Source organism: Ictidomys tridecemlineatus, chromosome 8 (assembly GCF_052094955.1).
Source record: "Ictidomys tridecemlineatus isolate mIctTri1 chromosome 8, mIctTri1.hap1, whole genome shotgun sequence".
NCBI lineage: Eukaryota > Metazoa > Chordata > Mammalia > Rodentia > Sciuridae > Ictidomys > Ictidomys tridecemlineatus.
Window position 1 is genome coordinate 123,250,112 of NC_135484.1, and position 18,700 is coordinate 123,268,811.

Below are 18,700 nucleotides of genomic sequence, written 5' to 3' on the forward strand. Positions count from 1 at the left end.
CTTTGTTTCTTTTTTGTGGCACTGTGGAAATGTGAATGAGAACAAGTTGGTGACATCTTTCAGGTGGAAGCATTGTCCGAGGACGCACTCATCAAGTTGGCCAAGAAGCCATTTTGTGAAGCCCCTGTTGTCTCAAGGCTTTTGACGATGAATTCATGTGTGGAGACGGTAATTCTTCATGGACCTTTGCATTTGGTGAGTCACGGAACGTATCTGAGTAGATCATCATTTACCAACATGTCCACAATAATCTCACATATTATGCATAACAGGTCATGGCTGGGTAAATATTACCATTTCCTTATTTGCTTTTAAGAAAAGTAATAATGACATTATATTTTCTCCTTTTTTTGCCTTGAAGTATGTCAGTGTCTTAACCAAGCATGATTGTTGGTAGGTAGGCTAGCAAGAACTTGAACTCAGGGATTTTACTGTCATGTAAATCTATTGTTTTTCATTGATTTCTATTAATATATCCAGGTTGGCATCCATTACCTTTTAAGCATTTCACTTTCCCAATTGTGGGCACCCTGACAGCCCTCAACCTTCTGTAAGCACAGACAACTCTATAAGGAACCTGAGGATAAATTTCCCTGTGCATGTCCCCTTGTGAAACTGCTTAAGCACCACCTGGTTTACACACAGGTGGCATTTCTAGATCAAAGTGTGCATGTTTACTTCTTTGACTAAGCACTGCCAGGTGGCTCTTCTGAATAGCTCTACCTGTGGCCAGGATTGTATTATCTAGCTTTCTAACTTTTGCATGTGGAGTAGATACATAGTGGGAGCACACTATTTTTGTTGGTATTTTTCTTGGTATCTATTCTGATGCTTTTCACTGGGGGATTTTCTCCTGTGAAAATGGGCTTCCTCTGGATGCCTCTGCCTGTTCCTCTACTTGACCTTATTTTCTTCTTCTTTTTAAAAATTTTTCAATGTGACTTTTTAATTTTAGTTTTATTAAAGACATTGTCCTTTGCTTGCATAGTCTATACCTAAACACTAATCCTTGCTCCAAGGCCCAGCTTGCTCTCAGCTGCCCCGGGAGGGGAACGGTCTTTGGTGATAGCCAAGAGATACCCCTGTAGGGGGCACAAGTGCTCTGGCCCTCTGGTGTCTTGTCAGCAGTGCTTCCCATGCTCACAGAGGGTTTCAGACATTATAAAATTGAATGAGTTCATTCAGAAATTAGAAGTTCTATTGAAAGATATTTGCATGAGCCAAATAAAACCTATTTCTAGGCATCCTGATGAAGACAAGGTTTTATCTTTATGTCTATGTTTTTTTCTATGTTTTGTTGTTGTTGTTAGAATGAAATTCATATGTTGCCAGACCATTCTAGCAGATGTGTAACTAGATGCCATTTAAATTACCCACTTTTAAATGGTAGACATTTTTTTAATGAACACTGCCCGTCTGCACCTTTTTTAAAAACAGGACTGGGCTGAGAAGCCCAAATACCAATGGTTAGCTGGAACATATTTTTCATTTGGCCTGTCAGTATTCCCTGAGGTCATCTGTGCAATCAGCTTCGTTACTCCTGCTCCCTCACTGGATTTCATAGAAACCATATGCTATGTATGAATCAGAGACACCAATCCCTGATTAGATGCTACCCTACTTTCTAGAAAAGACTGGGCACACCATGAGTTGCACAATGATGGGACCAGGGTCCAAAGGCTGCTGAGAGGGAAGGACTGGTTGTGAATGCATTTTTGAAGGCTCCAAGCTGGAACTCTAGAGGCACCAAGCAGGGCAGATGCTGGTGGGGGTATTTGGGTACTTGTTGGTGAACACATGCACACCTGAGATGGGTAGGCATGGAGGAGAAATCAGCAGCCCATAGGGCTTTTGAAAGTGATCTTATGTGAAAAGAGGCTCAGGTATGGGCACAGGAAATGACATCATTGCCTTGACAATGGATCAAACAGAACATGGAACCCTGGTATCCAGGCACCCACTTAACTGACCGAGCTCATTTGGTTGGAGAAACTGGAGTGAGAAGGATGTTCCCCTGTCCTTGCAAACAATGCCGAGCCTCAGGCTCCCAGGAATCTCAGGGGGGCCAACTAGCCCTTTTGTGGATGCACTGGATGAGGCTTCAACTTAGACGCCAGATCCTCTGGCAATTGTCGCAGAGGAGCTCAAGAGTAACAGTGAGTAGCACAGGGCAGGTGAGCCCAGCAGGCCCTCTAGTCTGATCCCTGATGAATGGCCCAGGACTCCTATTCTGACTGTGTGTGTGTGTGTGTGTGTGTGTGTGTGTGTGTGTGTGGTGTGTGTGTGTTTGTACTGATGGGAACTGTCCCATTGTGCTTTGACTCTAGTGTATTGGCACAAGTCATTTTTCTGTTTGTCACCATTTCCATTTTGAACCCACCATTCTTGGTCCCAACCCAGGGTGAAAATGATCAGAACACGGAGGAGCCCTTCAGGGTACAGAGCCTTGAACCTTACAGGCAGGACCAGCTTAGGAATGAGCTCGTGCCTGTCATTTGTGGGAGGAACCTACATTTCAGCAGCAACATGGGGTTAATCTCCTGGGATTCCATCCCCACCCAGCAGGTGCTGGATCTCTTGTTCCCAAGGTAAGCACCAGACCACCAAGCCCAAGTGTGTAGCCCCCTCATGCCTGGGTCTTGGGGCTGCCATGTACCTCTCAGGGACCCAAAGGTTTGTGATACCTAATGAGATAGAGGACCACACTCATAGTGGAATTTCAGCCCCGAATGTGACGAGTCCTGGAGGTGCCTGCCACAGCCTTGCAAGGGGAGTGAACTTTCCCTCTTAGGCAGAGAAACCATCCTGACTCCAGCTGATCCACAGAGGTCTGTGGAGCAGTCCCCACACACCTGGCACCACAGCTCAATGGTGTGCACTGAGCTCATTCCCAGGTGGACTCAGCGAGGCCAGGTGGTCTTTCTGGTGTGATATTGGCTTCTTGAAGAACGTAGATCTGTGCCAGAAGCGTCTCAAAACTCGGGCCTTGGGAAAAGCACTTTTGGGTTAATAAATACATGTTAGTATACATAGTGGGACAGAGCGTTCTAGCTGGGACATAGCTGGACAGGGGCTTTGGACATGGCAGCTCCCACACCCAGAGAGATGTGGGAATCAGCAGTTTGGGCTCATTCACTGATGAACATGGAGAAAGCACCCACTGTGTGAAAACACGTTTCCAGTCACATTTCATAATTCAGTGAAAAATGGAGTGCAAATGACCGCCATTGTGTCCCTTTTCATGGGGGTCAGCCTAAAACCGCAGGTGCCATGAGTACATATCCTACATGTGACTGCATCCCTGACTCCATGAGGCATAACTTCACGTTGTCCTCTTAAGTGACTATGGTGGACCCCTGGACCAACTTCAACATAGAATGGGCTTGGGGTCAAGAGGGTGGGCTCCTGTTTCCAGAATAGGGACCTGCAAGGTGATTTGACTTGGGAAGGCTGAGGAAAGACTGCTCTCCCCAATTCTGTGTTCTGCCTGCAGTGTAAGGTGTGGGGCTTCAACAGTAGGAGGGGTAAGGCGGGGAGTTGTAGGTAGTCATGGTCCACTGGGGAAGCCCCTGGGACAATGGATCCCCCCACACCACACCTCCCTGTTCTCCCCCAGGGCCACAGAGATGTGGTCTGCACTCATGGGAAAATAGAGGTCCACCGCTACTCAGGGGGACTCAGTGAGAGCTCACAGAGAATGAGGTAGCATTGCAGCCCACGCCAGGGGAGGAGGTGTCTCTTGAGCCCTGAGAAGAGTGGGCAGGAGGACAGAGACTCCTGGAAGGTGCATTCCAGGTTGGAGAGCACGTAGCCAAGAGGAAGAAGAGTGTCAGGCCTGCCCAGAGGAGGGGAGAGCTGGTCATATCATGGATCTAACGCTCCTTCGTTGAAGGTTCTTTGCCTGTGGCAACCTGTCCTGTCCCTGCCTGTACAGCCACTGTGTCTGGTCTGAGGTGGACTGGTGTGTTCAGAACCAGGGACAGTTCAGAAGTGTAGGGTCAGAGGTTTTCTCTGGAGGCCATGGCGAAGGCAAGGCCAGGGTTTTGCTGACTCCACACCTGCCTCCCCACAGTGCCTCACCTTCCTTCCTGGGGACCTGGATTAACTTCTACACCGAGGCTTCCCATCAGCCTCCAGGCTCTCTGAGTCTGCAGCAGCTGCTGCCATATATGGGGCTCTTGCTGGTTGGTTTGTACCTGGAGCATCAAACATACCACCTCCTGGCCACAACTGAAGATGGCATATCAAGCCAGGCAGCGCCTGAGAGCCAGGCGGACCGGGGTGAGTACCTAAGGGTATATGAGGAGAGGTCTGACTCTTGTCCCACTGCAGGGAGTCTGTATGCCTGGTGTTGGGCTGGAAATTAGGATAAGCCTTTGTCCATTCAGGAAGTGACCCCAGTCTGCAAAGAGGTCCTGTGTGGGCTAAGGGCCTGAGTTCTTCCTGGCAGCAGGGGTATTGTCTGTCTGTGGGAAGGTCAGGGCAAGGCAGTCATGTTGGCATCTTTTCTCCTCTAGCTACAAGCTCAGTTTCTGTCACGGCTCCTCAGCCAACCCCAGAGCCAGAGCCTTCTTCCAGGGAAGGGGCAGAGGCAGAGTCCAGGACATCAGGGGTCTCCACTCGGTACTCCCCACAGCCCCAGTACAACAGGCGGGTGAGAGGCAGGTGCCTCATTCACGTCTACCTGGAAAATGAAAGGACAACACAGTATAGGAGCATCCTGGTGAGTCTTCGAGCAGGGGAGTCTCCTGGGAGCCCACAGTGGGGAAGACCGAGTCCACAGCAAACACCTTGGACTAGGCCTGTCTTCTTGAACTAGAGCTTCTGGAAGGTCAGGAAGGAGAGCATAAAATGAGGAAGAGGGAGGCGGGAGAGCAGCAGCATGCCAGGTCTGGGTGCGAGTGGGCCTGAGTGTTTTGGGGTGTGCAGGTCAGAAGTGCAGGAGTGAGTGCTGGGTTCAGAGGAGGTCAGAGAAATATCGAGGGTACAGGCCATCCTCTACTGATCTTGGTATTGAGGAGGAGTATATTGAACCGTGGAGGTTGAAGCAGAGGAGTTGGCAGTCATTTTCTTGTGTGTGGGAGGGGATATGTTGCTGGTTGAAGGGAAGGGAGCCATTGTAGAATGATTAGGGTGGGTAGGTGTGGGTCACAGACAACTGGGGGACTAGGAGGGGCCCATTAGTGTCCTAGTTTGCATGTATGTGAATAGAGATTTAGCGGCTCTCTCTGCAGAATTTTCCTGGGTGTGGAGTATCCATCATGAGACTCTGGTGTCCACCTCCAGGGGAACCATGTTGAACCACGGCACCTGCTGAGTCCAAACCTCCTGACACCCCAGCAAGCACTGACACTCTCGAGCCCAGCAGCTTCCATGCCTATCATTAAAGAGTCCTAGTGTGTGTTGTGCCCTGGCTGTCAGGACCAAAACACCTAGGGTTTGTGCCTGGTCCACACAAAAATGCAACTGCATCCCAGACCAGAGCAGGGATATGGAAATCCACTGGACCATTCCTCCCATCTTGATGGGAGTAGAGTGTGTCTGTACAAAGCCTTTTGGTCCTTATTCCCTTGTCCCTGTAGGGCATAGCAAATTGAAGCAAACTCTTGTACCAAGATTGGACTAGAGGCTCATAGGAAGACCCCACATGATCACATGAAGGCCTCAGGTAGCAGGGTAACAAGATGGTGCCCTTGTGTTGAGAGCTCTCTTGTCTCTGATTGTCCTTGAGCACTGTCCTCTGGGTAGCTACTTCCAAATTCCCTCTCTGATGAGCTTTCTCCAACCCTGCTCAGGTGACCTGCCAGGACAGCACTCAAGTCATCATCCGCAGGGCATTAGATGCACACTTGCTCCAGCAGGAGGATCCTGAAAACTACGAACTTCTGCAAATTGTCTCGAACCATCAGAGTAAGTGGAACCATCAGAGGGTAGGGAGCAGTGAGTCACAGTGGGCTCAGGATAACTGGGAGCCAAAACACAGTGTGCATTGACCCAATGCCCAGGAAGAGTATGGTGGGACTTGTGCACAAAACAAAGTGTAATGATGGGGCATAAATCTGCAGGTTCTTCATGTTCTCCAGGGGCTGTGGACCTGCCTATCATGTGTTCTTTCCTTGGCCTGAGGAGGCATTGCAAAGCTATTATCCACAAGGGGCCAAGAACACAGGCTTCTTTGTCTTGTGTTAAAGAAGACAGACAACCACAAGATACCTACTTTGGCAGCCTTTCCTGACCTAGACGAGTACATGAGAAAAGCAGTTCAATGAACAATCATTTCTGGCTTCCAATCTTTCTATTCCTTGCAAACTGAGTCCACTTAGGACCAGAGGCCATTTCTAGAGAGAAGTGTGTGGTAGAATAGAACCCTTCACAGCTTGTAAACCCTTCTTGGAGAGAGAGAGGGGGGAAGGAGGGAGGAAAGAAGAAGGAGGAGGAGGAGGATGAGGAGGGGGAGGAAGAGGAGGACGAGGAGGAGGACGAGGAGGAGGAGAAGGAGGAATAGAAAAATAAAAATAAGTTGAAGGAAGAGACCATGAATAAGAAGGTCAAGATGACTATTAGAAGAAGCATGAGGAGAAGATGAAGAAGAACAAGAACAAGAAGGAGAAACACAAGCCAAACAAGAAGTATAACAATAAATTGATTAAAAATGTGAATGAGAATTATACTCATGAGGAGGAAATGCAGAAGTGGGGAACTCAAGAGAAATATATTGCTCTGGATGGCACAGCCCTGCTGTGGACATCCTCCACCCACGCTCAACACACCTGCAAACCACACCCTCAAATTAGTGTAGCTTTGTATGAGTGGATGAATCCACTGGCAAGGTGGAGGCACCCACCATCAAGTGCTTTTCCCCAAACCCACCTGTGATCATTGCTGCAGTGGGGAGAAAACCTTGAACACATGAGTCTTTGGGGACCAATCCAGATACAAAGTCTAGCTGTTTGTCTTTGGTGGGTCCAACATGAACTAAGAGGGTCTGGGGTACAAGGGGCTATTTCCTTGAAAGGTGTTCCTGTAGGGGACCTCCTGTGCATAGAGGGTCCTCAGGGAGGAATCAGTGGGGAGTCTTTGGTGGAACAGTAGCTGGATTCGGGGGCTCTCAGGTCTGTGTGTGAGACCTGAGCTGGCAGAGGTTCTCAGTTGTGGGGGATGTTGGGTAGTATATTCCTTGATTGTCACCTACCATGCCTCTGCCCCTGCCTCTCCAGAGCTGAGGATCCCTGCTGATGGGAAAGTATATTACGACCTGGATGGAGGAGTGGATTATAACTTTATTCTTCGGGAAACAGCTGCCAGCAAGTCGTTGACGGTCAAGCCAAATGAGGTAAACAGCCACCTTCTTCAGTCTTTACTCCTGGTGCTACTCCACATCCTCCAAGGGGTCAAGAACCTCAGGTTCTAAATGGATGTTGTAGAATGCCCACAGAACCAACTGCCAGGCTGGGTGGGGTGCAGTTGCTGGGCTTTGCTGATGTTGTCATCCCCCACAGTTCTTGGAGCCTTCTGTGGCAGTGGCATCCAGGACCCCAGCAGCTGTGAGCAGCAGCTCTACAGTGGCTGCAGGATCATTGCCCCAGGCCACCCAAAGCAATGAGTGCTGCATGAGAAAAGTCACCAGTAGCAGCTCCTCACTGCTTCACTCCAGCGAGCAGGTGGAAGACAGCCACTTTGTTCACGTCCTCCTAGAGGGACAGAGCCTGAGGGAGACAAAGTGCATCCTGGTAAGCCCGACAGCAGGGCTGCCTCTGGGTGTCCACACAGCGGAAGGCAGGAGACACAGCCAACCCTGGGGCTATGGTGGGAAATAAAGAAGAGAGAGGTCTGTCTTAAGGGCTTGACCTGAGGAGGGAGAGCATCAGCATGCCCAGCTCCAGTGGTGAGTGGGCCTGTGTATTGTGGGTTTTGCATTTGCAGGCCAGAAGTGCAGACGGAAGTGCTGTGGACAGATGAAGGCAGAGATATGTCTAGGGTGTAGGCTGCAGTGCCTAGAACTTGGTATTCTCAATGAGTGAGGTTGGAGCAGAGGAGGTGGCAGTGATTTGTCACATGTGTAGGAGGAAATGTGTTCCTGGTGGCAGGGAAAAGAACCTCCTTAGCATGACTAGGTGTAGGAATTTGGGGTCGGGATCACCTGGGGGGTCATGCCAAAGCTTCAGAATGTTAGCCTTTGCATGTATGTAAATATGGAGCTAAAGGGGTTCTGGGCAGAATTTCTATGGATGTGCAGTAGACACACTAATGCTGCAGGTGTCCAGCTGCAGAGGAGACATGTTCAGTGACTGACAGTGCTGAGTCCAGTACATCATTACAACCAGACCCGCACCGAGCTTCCAGAGGCCAGGGCCTTTCAAAGCTCTCATGAAGCACTCAAGTGCACACTCTTGTATCTGAGTCTGTTTTGTGTAGTGGCAGTCAGGACCAAAATTTTCAGTGCATCTGCCTCTTTTTCTCCTGAATGTTTGACCACAGTCTTCTGGGTAGCTCCTCTAAAAGCCATTCTCTGATGACATTTGTCCCACCCTGATCCAGGTGACCTGTCAGGAGACGGTGACAAGCCTCATCCGCAGGGCCTTGGACCAAAATTTGTTGCAGCATGAGGATGTGGACAACTTTGAGCTGCTGAGTATGATGTCTGAGGATGAGAGTAAGTAGGAAAATCAGACAGTGGGGAGACATGATCCACAGTGGGCTCAGGATAACTCACAGCCAAGAGAAAGTGGGCCTTGTCCCCAAAATACCAAAGTGTGGTGGGCCTGGCAGAGACTCTCAGGGGTTGTGGGTGTTTTGTGGTATAATCCTTGAGTGCCACCTAACAATTCTCTCCACTTTGCTCTGCAGAAATCAAGGTCTCTGACCACTCACTGGTGTGTCTGTCCATGAATCCGGGAATAAAATATTTCATCGTGAGGAAACGCCCCCAGGTCAAGGGAAAGGAGGTAAACACCTACCTTATTCAAGCTGTACTTGTGCTGCCATTCCACTCCCACCTGGGAATATAAGAAGCCTGAGCACCTGGACATATGTGCTAGAAGCCCATAGAGCCAACTGACAGGCTGGGGTGGCTTTCTGTTTCTGGGTTTGTTGATGTTCCATCCCCCACAGTTCTCAGAATCAACCTGCAAGTCCTCCAGGCCGCTTTCCCACAAGCAGGTGGGAGACACCTGCTTAATTCGTGTTCACTTAGAAACACAAAGTCCAAAGATGGCCAAGACTGTTTTGGTAAGCCTGGGAGCAGGGGTGTCCCCTGGTGCTTACACCTGGGTGGGGAACAGACACTGGTCCAATACCATAGACTACTCATGCCCTCTTAAATTTGGAGCTTCTGGATGATCAGGAGGATAGAGGGGAATCAAGAAAGGAGAGGTCAGTGTGAAGGGCTGGAGCTGAGATGAGGGAGAGCAGCAGCTTGTCCACTGCCATGTCTGAGGGAGTCTGTGTGTCAGGTTGTAGCATGCAGTCCAGAAGGGCAGGGGCAGGTATGGGTGACAGATGAGAATAGGATAGGACCTAGGTTGCAGGTTCCCTTGTATGGGATGCTGACATCTATTGAGGAGGACAGCAGTGTGAGGTTCTGCATGTTCCTTGAACAAGGAGCTGAGAGAATCTCTCTGCAGAGTCGATATGGATGTGGAGCAAGCACACTAAATGTCCAGGTAACCCAATGACCACCCTTGCCAGATGAGGTGCCCTCCTACATCCCAGCCAGCACTGAGCCTCTGGAGGCCAGGAGCTCTTTTGGCTATGTTTCAGCACTCCTGTGTGTGGTCATGTTCCTGGGTCTGTTTTTGGCCCTGGCAATCCAGACCAAAGCCTCTAGGTTTTGTGCCTAGGCCATTCCCAATGCCGCCTGCATCCTCGGGCAGACCTGGGATCTTGGAGGCTATTGTCCCATTCCTCCCAACTTGTGGGATGAGATTGCATCTGTATGCAAGTAGTTGAGTCCTTTCACTTCGAGAGGAGTGCAGCTCCACAAAGAGCAATGGCAAGCCCAGGAAGTCCTATGTACAAGGATTGGGCTAGTAGCCTATGGGAAGAGCCTACACGATGCGCAGGAGGTCACCCTCAGGTAGTAGGGTCATGGATGTTGCCCTTGTATTTAGAGTGGAGGTGCCTCCAGAATGACCCTGCCCACTGCCCTTGAGTAGTCACTTCAAGGCCCATTTCCTGAAGGCCTGTCTCCCATGCTGCTCCAGGTGACCTGCCAGGATAGGGCTCCTGTCGTCATCTGCAGCGCCCTCGACCTACACTTGCTTACTCAGGAGAAACCGGAGGATTATGAGCTGGGCCAAATCATCTCTCACCGTCAGAGTAAGTGAGACAATCAAATGGCAGAGAGTAAGGGTCAGGATGTGGACTCAGGTCAACTCTTAGCACCAAAGAGTAGTCTCTTATCCCCAAGAATACTCCAACAGGGTGTGTTGGGTTCTTGCACAAAGACAACTGCACTTCTGCTGATGGAAGTTCTTGAGGTCTAATAGTGTACCCCAGTGGATATTGCGGCTCCCCACCAGGTGACCTGCCCAGGACATAAACAAGCATACAAAGCTGACATCATTGAGGAGTGAGGAGGAAAGCCTCTTTCCAGGAGCAGTATACTTTCATGGTCTGGGATAGGAGTGGTTTCAAAGAAACGTGGGAATGCATGGGCTAACGATGGAACTGGCATTTTGTGGACTGAAGCAGTACTATTGAAAGCCTTCTGTGTGACCAGAAATCCACTGCCTGGGCAGAGCATTGCCAGGATTCTAGCAAGCAGTAACAGGATGAAATTGGGAAGAAAACACAGCCTGGGAGACAGCCTGAATCATTTGTTTTTGCATAAATTCCATGGTCTTCCGCACCTGAGTCCACTTGCCAAGGAGTGATCACAATAGCCGGGTTGTGATCCCTAACTAAAGTCAGATGAGGGCTTCCTGAGCACGTAGCCACAGAGCTCATCTGATAATAATGCCAGTGCTTTTTTGTTGGTTGGTTGGTTGGTTTTTGTGAGCCAAACACCACAGCATCCATTATCCCAGCCTATGTACACTGAAGACCACCATCCCAATGAGTTCTAGGATCACTTGTCTCCTATCTTAACCTTCTGTTAGGTTAGTAGAGTCTATGGAAGAGGAAGTCTGTGTGGGGCCTTGGTAGCCTAAGAAATTCATAGCAGAGATCCCCACATCCAACCCAGAAGGGATGGATAACAGGCTCTAGGTTAGAGGAGGGTGACAGGAAAGAGGTGTTCAGAGGAAGGAGAAGCGGGCTGTTGTATTCCCCCACTCGGGGTCATGGCACCACTGGGCCATACACCATGTTGGAGGGAAGCAGTCCCTTTGCTGGTCTTTGGAACCATTGTTCTCAGTAGGGCAGCATTTGGAATGTGGCCTCCATTCTCAGAAGCCTGGTTCACATGGAGGCAGGCTCCACCAACACAGAAGCATGGCTCTAATGTGGTATCCGTGCTGGTCAGCCTGTCCTCACTGTGGCCATACTTGAGGAAAATAACTCAGAGGAGGAATCCTAGGCCTTTTCTCTGGGTTTCATAGCTTTCTCTTTGGTTGTGCACTGAGGCTGTCCATAAAGCTCTAGTGTGTGGCAGTGGAGAGCTCCTCAGCCCTTGCCACAAAGGCATAGACTGGGAGAGAGAGAACGAGGGTGGCAGAGAGGGAGAGAGAGAAAGATGGAGAGGAGGAGGAGGACCTCTACTTGGAGAATGAGGATTCAGTGGAGCCAACAGGAACAAGGTACTGTTGCCCAGGGCGCAACCCTGTTTAGGTCTTCCTCCAACCATGCTCAACCTTTCTTCCAGTCCCTCCCACCTCCCAGTAGTGTATTCATCTTGAATGAGAATTTCATGTTGACATCAGAGCACTCACCATTCAATGCTTCCCTCCAAACCCACCTATGAAGATGGCTCATGTGGGGACTGAATCTTCGGCACAGAAGCCTTTTGTGGGAGATTTCAGATGTAAATCTAGTGGTGTGCTTTGGCAGATGCAAGAGGACCTGAGATGTTCTGGATTCCAAAGCCTTTGGTAGGACAGACATTAGGTGTGTTGAAGTGCTCTGCCTAGTTATTCCTCAGGGAGGACTGTGGAGGCTGTCTTGTTGGTATTGGTGCTGAATTGGAGAGCTCTCAGGTGTGTGGCTCTGGCCTTTTCTGGCACAGGCTCTCAGATGTTGGGGTGTCCTAGGGAGCACCTCCTGAGTGCCACCTTCTTTTTGTACACCCCTCTCTCCCCAGAGCTGAGGATTCCAGCGCAGGCCAACGTATTTTATGCCAAGAATCCTCACAAAAAATCCAACTTCGTGCTGAGGAAAAGGAGCCTCTCCCAAAAGAATGATGAATGGATCCAGCCTCAACCTCCCTCTCGTCCTGCAAAGAAGGCTCCAGCCCTCCTGAGGATGCTTGCAAAAATTTGCTGCTGTGTGCCTGGGCGGCACTGAGGCAGCCCAGGAATATTTACATTGATTACTATTTGCTTCAAAGTTTGAATCTATAGTTTGCCATTGTCTTTGACCTTGTTAGTAACACAGTTGTTACTCTATCCTGTATTTTTTGTTTCCATTAATATATTATTATTTTAAAATATATATGTTTTTGTTACCTAATCTACTCTGATGATTTGAGTATACTAAATGTAGCAGTGTTTCCTAACGGACACATCCAAACCAACAGGAAGGAATGTTTCATTCTATCAGCAAGAACTTCGGTATTTAGGAGTTTGGCAGATGGCATTATCTGAGTCAGTTTTCCAATAAGGGCAAAGAAGTATCAGCTATCATGGTACAAACACAAACAAAAACACACAAACACACACAAGAGCGCACACACTCACTGAGAGATAGATAGACAGATGGAGTTGGTCCCTGCTGAAATACTTTGGAGACGTGGTTCTGATTTCTCCTATTTTGGGGTATTTTTAATTGCCCAAGGTATCTTGCAAATGAACCCATGTCTGAGGAAGACATACATGTGTACTTCACATGCCACTTTTCACATAGCAGGGAGGTCATGTCATGTAATATTTTTCATGCAGCTGTGTTTTGACTGTGAACCATCCCATGAGGTCAGCTGTGGAATTTTCCACTGGTAGCATCACAATGGGGATCCACTCTTTGGATTTGAGGATATTTCCGATTTTCTTGATTCAGATTGGAATGATATATATATATATATATAGTTTTTGATGAAAATTCTGCATTTGATGGTAATGAATGCCATGCATCTAGGAATTTGTAGACTGCAGACAATGAATGGATGCCTACTATTGCCTGGACTGGTCTGAAAAGTCCTGTAGCATCTGAGCATGTGTGAGGGCTGTACAGGTTTTGCAAAAAGTCCAGGTCAGATGATCCTGCACAAAGCTGAACTCCTAGTGGTCTCCACAACAGTGTAAGGGCCAAGGAGAAACACACTTCCACACAGAAGTTGGGAAGCTACTTTATGAAGGTGATCATAGGTACGGGATCCTCTTGGTAGGACCCATTTTCCATGGGGCCAGAACTGTGCTCTGAATGTGGTTGCTGAGAACTTGGAATTTTCTAACTGAAGCAGTTCGTGCAAGCTGCTTCCACTTGCAGGAACAAAGTGTGTTCTCGTTGAGCACTTTAGGCTGTCCCTGGTTGAACTAGAGTGTCAGAAGCACTTGTAATGATTGGCATTCACAGTTTCACATTGAAGCCTCTGTGCCATCTGTCAACCACTGATGGCTGCAAGTGGGGAATGGAAGCCATTTGCTGCAAGCAGTTTTAACTTGCAGGACTAACTTTGTTGTAAGTGGGCACATGGTGTTTTTCCTGTGTGAGCTAGAAGAAAGCAAAACTGCTTCTTACAGGTGACAGGCATGCTTTCACATTGAAGCTTTTGTGCCATTGATCTAAAACAGTTCACTCATGTGGGCACCTGCACTTCAACTGTATGTGGTAAACAAGTGTGACAAATGGATGTCAGTGAGACTTTGGAGAACGGACCTTCTCAGCTGGTCAGATTCCAAGTTACTCCTAAGAACAAGAAGCAAAAAATTGGGAGTCAAAATCATGACAAAAACCAGAGAGTTGCCTAGTCAGAACGGGTGGACTCACCCTGGAGACGCGCTTGGCTTAATGTGGGAACATGGAGCGTCATTAACGTGACACAACTGAACAGAAGGGGGGACAGAACAGCACAGTGACTTCAATACACAAAGGAAAGCCCTTGACATCGTTCAACCCCATTTCATGGCTAAAAACTCAAGAAACTAGAAACAGAAGGAAACTACCTCAATCAGATAAAGGAAATCTACCAAAAGTCCACAGATGACATTAGAATTAGTGGTGAAAGACTGAATGTTTCCCCCTGAATTCAGAAAAAAGTCAGACTCTCACCATCCTATTCACCGTCACCACCAGAGGGGCTGCCAAAGTATCTGTGCAAGAAAAAGAAACAAGGGTCTCCAGGTTGGGAAGAGAGAACCACAACTATCTCTATTTGTAAGTCATAAGCCCCCAGAAAACCCTAGGGAGGCTACAAAAACACACATTCAGGAAGGTGGCAAGATACAGGATTAGCACACAAGAGTCTCCACCGGACCAAGACGACAGAGGGAGAGGAGGTGTGAGATGGGCCCCTGCTCCCCCGCTGCCGTGGCAGACAGTCTTGTCTTGACGTGAGACCCACTGTGCCACCCTGGCCAACGTCGGAACCCCAGTTCTGAAGCACCCCTTTTCTGAACCCCTTCCTACCCACCGGCAGCCCTCCCAAGCACTCACACAGGTGGCCGTTGACCAGATGCAAAGTTTCACCAGACCCACATGGTGCCCAGGGTCCATATGTCCTCCCATATGCACCCCCTTGCCACTTGCTTATAGATCTTTGTATGGCCTCTGGCCGTGCCAAGCAGCCCAGGACCTGTGACTTGGGTCGCTGCTGATCTCTGAAGGGGTACTCTTCATTCTAAAGGAACCAGTTGAAGACAGACACGGGTCATTAAGTCACCAGTAAAAGAGGGCGGTCAGTTCTGGAGCACGCGCAGTGAAAGATGATAAAGGCCATGACGATCACTGCACACCAGGAAGTTGATGGTCTGGGTGAAATGGACCTGTTTTCCAACACAGTCCACCACGGCTCACACAAAAATACATATCCAAACAGAGTTATTAAAGAAGTGGAACCAATAATTCCAACCCAGTCTCAGACACTTCGCTAGCAAATCCCATCAAATAATTAAGGAGAAAATGATACCAGCTCCCCACAATCTCCTCCAGGAAATGCAAGAAGGATTCATTTTGTGAAGCAACCGCCTGGTATCAAAACCAAGGACCTTCCAAGAAAAGGAAGCTGCTAAAACATGTACGTAAAACTCCCCGACAAAGTATCAGCAAACCAGATCTCACAACGTGTAGAAGGAAGTCTAAACCACGACCACGTGGGATTGACTCCAGACCCACAGGGCCGGCTCAGTGAACCGAACCTACCATATGAGCATCGTCCCCTCCACAGGTGCAGAGAAGGGACCTGATGACTCAAAACCACTCATAGAAAGAAAAAGAAAAAAACTCTCAGCAAATTAGGAATAGAGAGGAACTTCCTCAACTTGAGAAAGCCCATGTACAACAAGCCCACAGCTAACACCAAGTTGGTGATGAGAAGATCAGGAAGAAGCAAGGAGGTCCCGTCCCATCACTCATGTTCAGAATTGAACTAGCGATCTCTGCTGAGGCAACAAGACAAGAAAAGGAAGCCAATGTGTACGTTGGGAAGATATAAGGATGTTTTCATTTAGAAATGATGTGAGCATCTAGGTGGAAAATCCCCAAAACTGAACACACACACACACACACACACACACACACACACACACTTCTGAAATTAATAAGTGATTGTACTGAAGTGGCAGAATACAAGATTAATATACAAAAGTCAACTGCTTTTTCAATATCTCATCTATGATCGTAGAAATATAAAAATAAAAACAGTATTTATGTTAGCACTCAATAAACAGAATACTTACACATAAATCTAATCAAATATATATGAGTTCTATACAAGGAAAACTACAAAATTGTGATAAAAGAAATGAAAAAAGTCTCAGTAGATGGAGAGATCTTTCATGTTCATGTGGAAGACTCAGTATTGAAGTTTTGTTTATCTCTTCTTTTTTTCATTCCATCTGTAGGTGCAATGCAATCTCAACCAAAGCCCTGGAAAGTCGTGCTAAAGCTGACACAGGAAGGCCAAAGCCATAGCAGCCAAATAACACTGAAAAAGAGGACAGTGGAGGACTAATGCCATCTAACTCCAAGTCTCGCTCTAAGTGCACAGTCATCGAGACAGTGTGGAACTGGGAAGTGATAAAGGAACTCCCCAACGGGACACGAGATCCCAGAGGCAGGCCTGCACAAACACGTAGGGAGACTTGGCAGAGTGGCAGAGGCACCTCGAAGGGGCTGGGTCGTCCTTCCTGGTGCTGCACTGGACACCCACACAGCCCAGAACACAGAACTATGTCTTTCACAAAGGCTAACCCAAACAGGATTATACGCCTGTGAGTCACAGAATCACACTCTAGGACGTAACAGAGGAGAGGCTCCGGAGGCCTGGTTCTTGGAATGAGATTCAGATACAACACAAGCTAATTCCATGAAAAAGTGATTGATAAATGGGATTTCACTAAAATTAATTATTTTACTCTGTGGAAGACACTTTGAGAATAAGAATACAAACCACAGGCCTGTGAAAATAATGAAAAAATTATCTGATGAAGTACTGTTGACCAAAATCTGCAAAGAATTCTTAAAACCTGAGCATAAGAAAATGAACACCTGATTATAAAGAGTTACGGGAATTGCACATGAAAACAACGAGATACCACTATTGGAATGTGATTCACCTGTTAGAATCGTGAAAATCTAAAAAAACAACTGCCAAATGCTGGTGAGAATGTGGATTAACTGGATACAGATCCCCGGATCAATGTAAGACTAAAATTAAAAAACTTCTAGAGCATGGAAGAAAATCATCATCAACTAGAGAAAATTTCTTACATAAAAAGAATAAAAGCATAAATCAGAATCATAAATCCCAGCTACCATGGAGCCTCAGGCTGGAGGATTTCAAGGCTGAGGCACAACTAAGTGAGACCCCCTTTCAAAATAAAAATTCTTAAAAAGACTTATTCCAAATCAAATTTCTACCCTTCAAAAGTCCTTTTTAAGAAAATGACAATACAGGGAATTCTGCAGTGGGGATCACAATACAACAGCTTCCCTGGAGAAACTAGGAACAGAAGGAGCCTGCCTCAATACCAGAAAGGCTACTTACCAGAAACCCAAAGTCCACATCACTGAAGACACTTTCGCTAAAATCAGGAACAAGACAAGGATGTCCACTCTCCCAACTCCTGCTAATATATACTTGAAACTTTAGCAGAGCTATCAGGCAGGAGAGGGAATTAAAGGGATACAAATGGAAAAAGAATAAATCAAATTCTCCTCTTTGACGATAACATGGTCCTCTATTTGAAGACCTAAAAACTCCCCAGGAGACTTTTGGAGCTGATAAACTAATTCAGCAAAGCAGCAGCATTCAAGATCAACAGAGAAAAATCAGTAGTTTTTTCTATTCTCCAATAATGAATCTACTGAGAAAGAAATCAAGAAAACCCATTTCATTCACAATAATCTAAAATAATAATAATAACAAAGTTGGAAATAAATCTCACCCAGGAGGCAAAAAACCTCGACAATGAAAACTGTAGAACACTGAAGAGAGAACTTGAAGAAGACCTTAGAGATGGACAAACTGCCATACTTACGGATGGGCAGAATCAATATTGTTAAAATGGCCGCATTAACAAAAGCTTCTCAGTGCAATCACCACCAAAATACCAATAGCATTCTCCCAGAACTAGAAAAAAGAAGGATTCTATAATTCACATGGAAGAGTGAAAGACCCAGAGTAGTCAAAGCAATCCTAAGCAAAACCAAAAACAATGTGGAGTCACACAGCTGATCTCAAGTCCTACCCCTGAGCCGTAGTCACCAAGACAGACAGGAGGACAGTGGAACAAGAAGACCAGGGACAAATCCACCCAGGGAGAGTCATCTGATTCCCAACAAAGGTGCCCAAACAGATGTTGGGCAGCCTTTTATCAGATGGTGCTGGGGAAACTGGCTATCCACGGGTAGAGGAATTAGACTAGATCCCTCTCTCTCACCCTGAACAAAGCCAACTCAAAGTAGAACAAAGCCCTAGGAAACAGACCAGGGACTCTGCGACCGTGGGAAGACGATGTAGGCTCAGCACCCGACATGTCAGCACAGGCAATGACCGCCTAGGAGGACCCCAGAGCTCCAGAACCAAAACCGAGGATCAGAAGTGGGAGAGAATCAAAGTAAAAATGCCTCCGCACAGCAAAGGAAACGATTCAGAGTGCAAAGAGAGGCCACAGAACATGAGAAGATGTGTCCCAGCTACTGCTCCAACAGGGGACTGATAGCCAGACACATAGAGAACTTAAAACCTAATGCCCAGAATTCCCAAGTAACACAATTCATAAATGGGCAAAAGAAATAAACAGACATTTCTCAAAACCAGAAAGACAAGAGTCTGATAAATCTATGACAAAACACCCAACATCCCTGGCAATCAGGGACGTGCAGATAGAACTGCACTGAAATTCCTCTCACCAGTTAGCATGGTTATCACCAGGAACACAGATAATAA

The 18,700-nt window shown here is 47.5% G+C and overlaps 1 protein-coding gene and 1 long non-coding RNA gene across 2 annotated transcripts; both read left to right on the forward strand.

Annotated features, from left to right (window-relative positions):
• The first annotated feature begins 1,130 nt into the window (after positions 1–1,130).
• LOC144366288 (uncharacterized) lies at positions 1,131–9,329 on the forward strand. Its single transcript, XM_078020372.1, has 8 exons — positions 1,131–2,588; positions 4,073–4,281; positions 4,518–4,723; positions 5,796–5,910; positions 7,218–7,333; positions 7,500–7,730; positions 8,539–8,653; positions 8,848–9,329. The coding sequence occupies exons 1-8, from the start codon at positions 2,212–2,214 to the stop codon at positions 9,006–9,008; spliced, it is 1,530 nt and encodes a 509-aa protein (XP_077876498.1). The 5' UTR covers positions 1,131–2,211; the 3' UTR covers positions 9,009–9,329.
• An 872-nt stretch (positions 9,330–10,201) lies between these two features.
• Positions 10,202–12,601, forward strand: LOC144366289 (uncharacterized). The gene is made up of 2 exons (XR_013425308.1): positions 10,202–10,317; positions 12,239–12,601. It is a non-coding gene; the product is annotated as an uncharacterized LOC144366289 (long non-coding RNA).
• Positions 12,602–18,700: the final 6,099 nt, after the last annotated feature.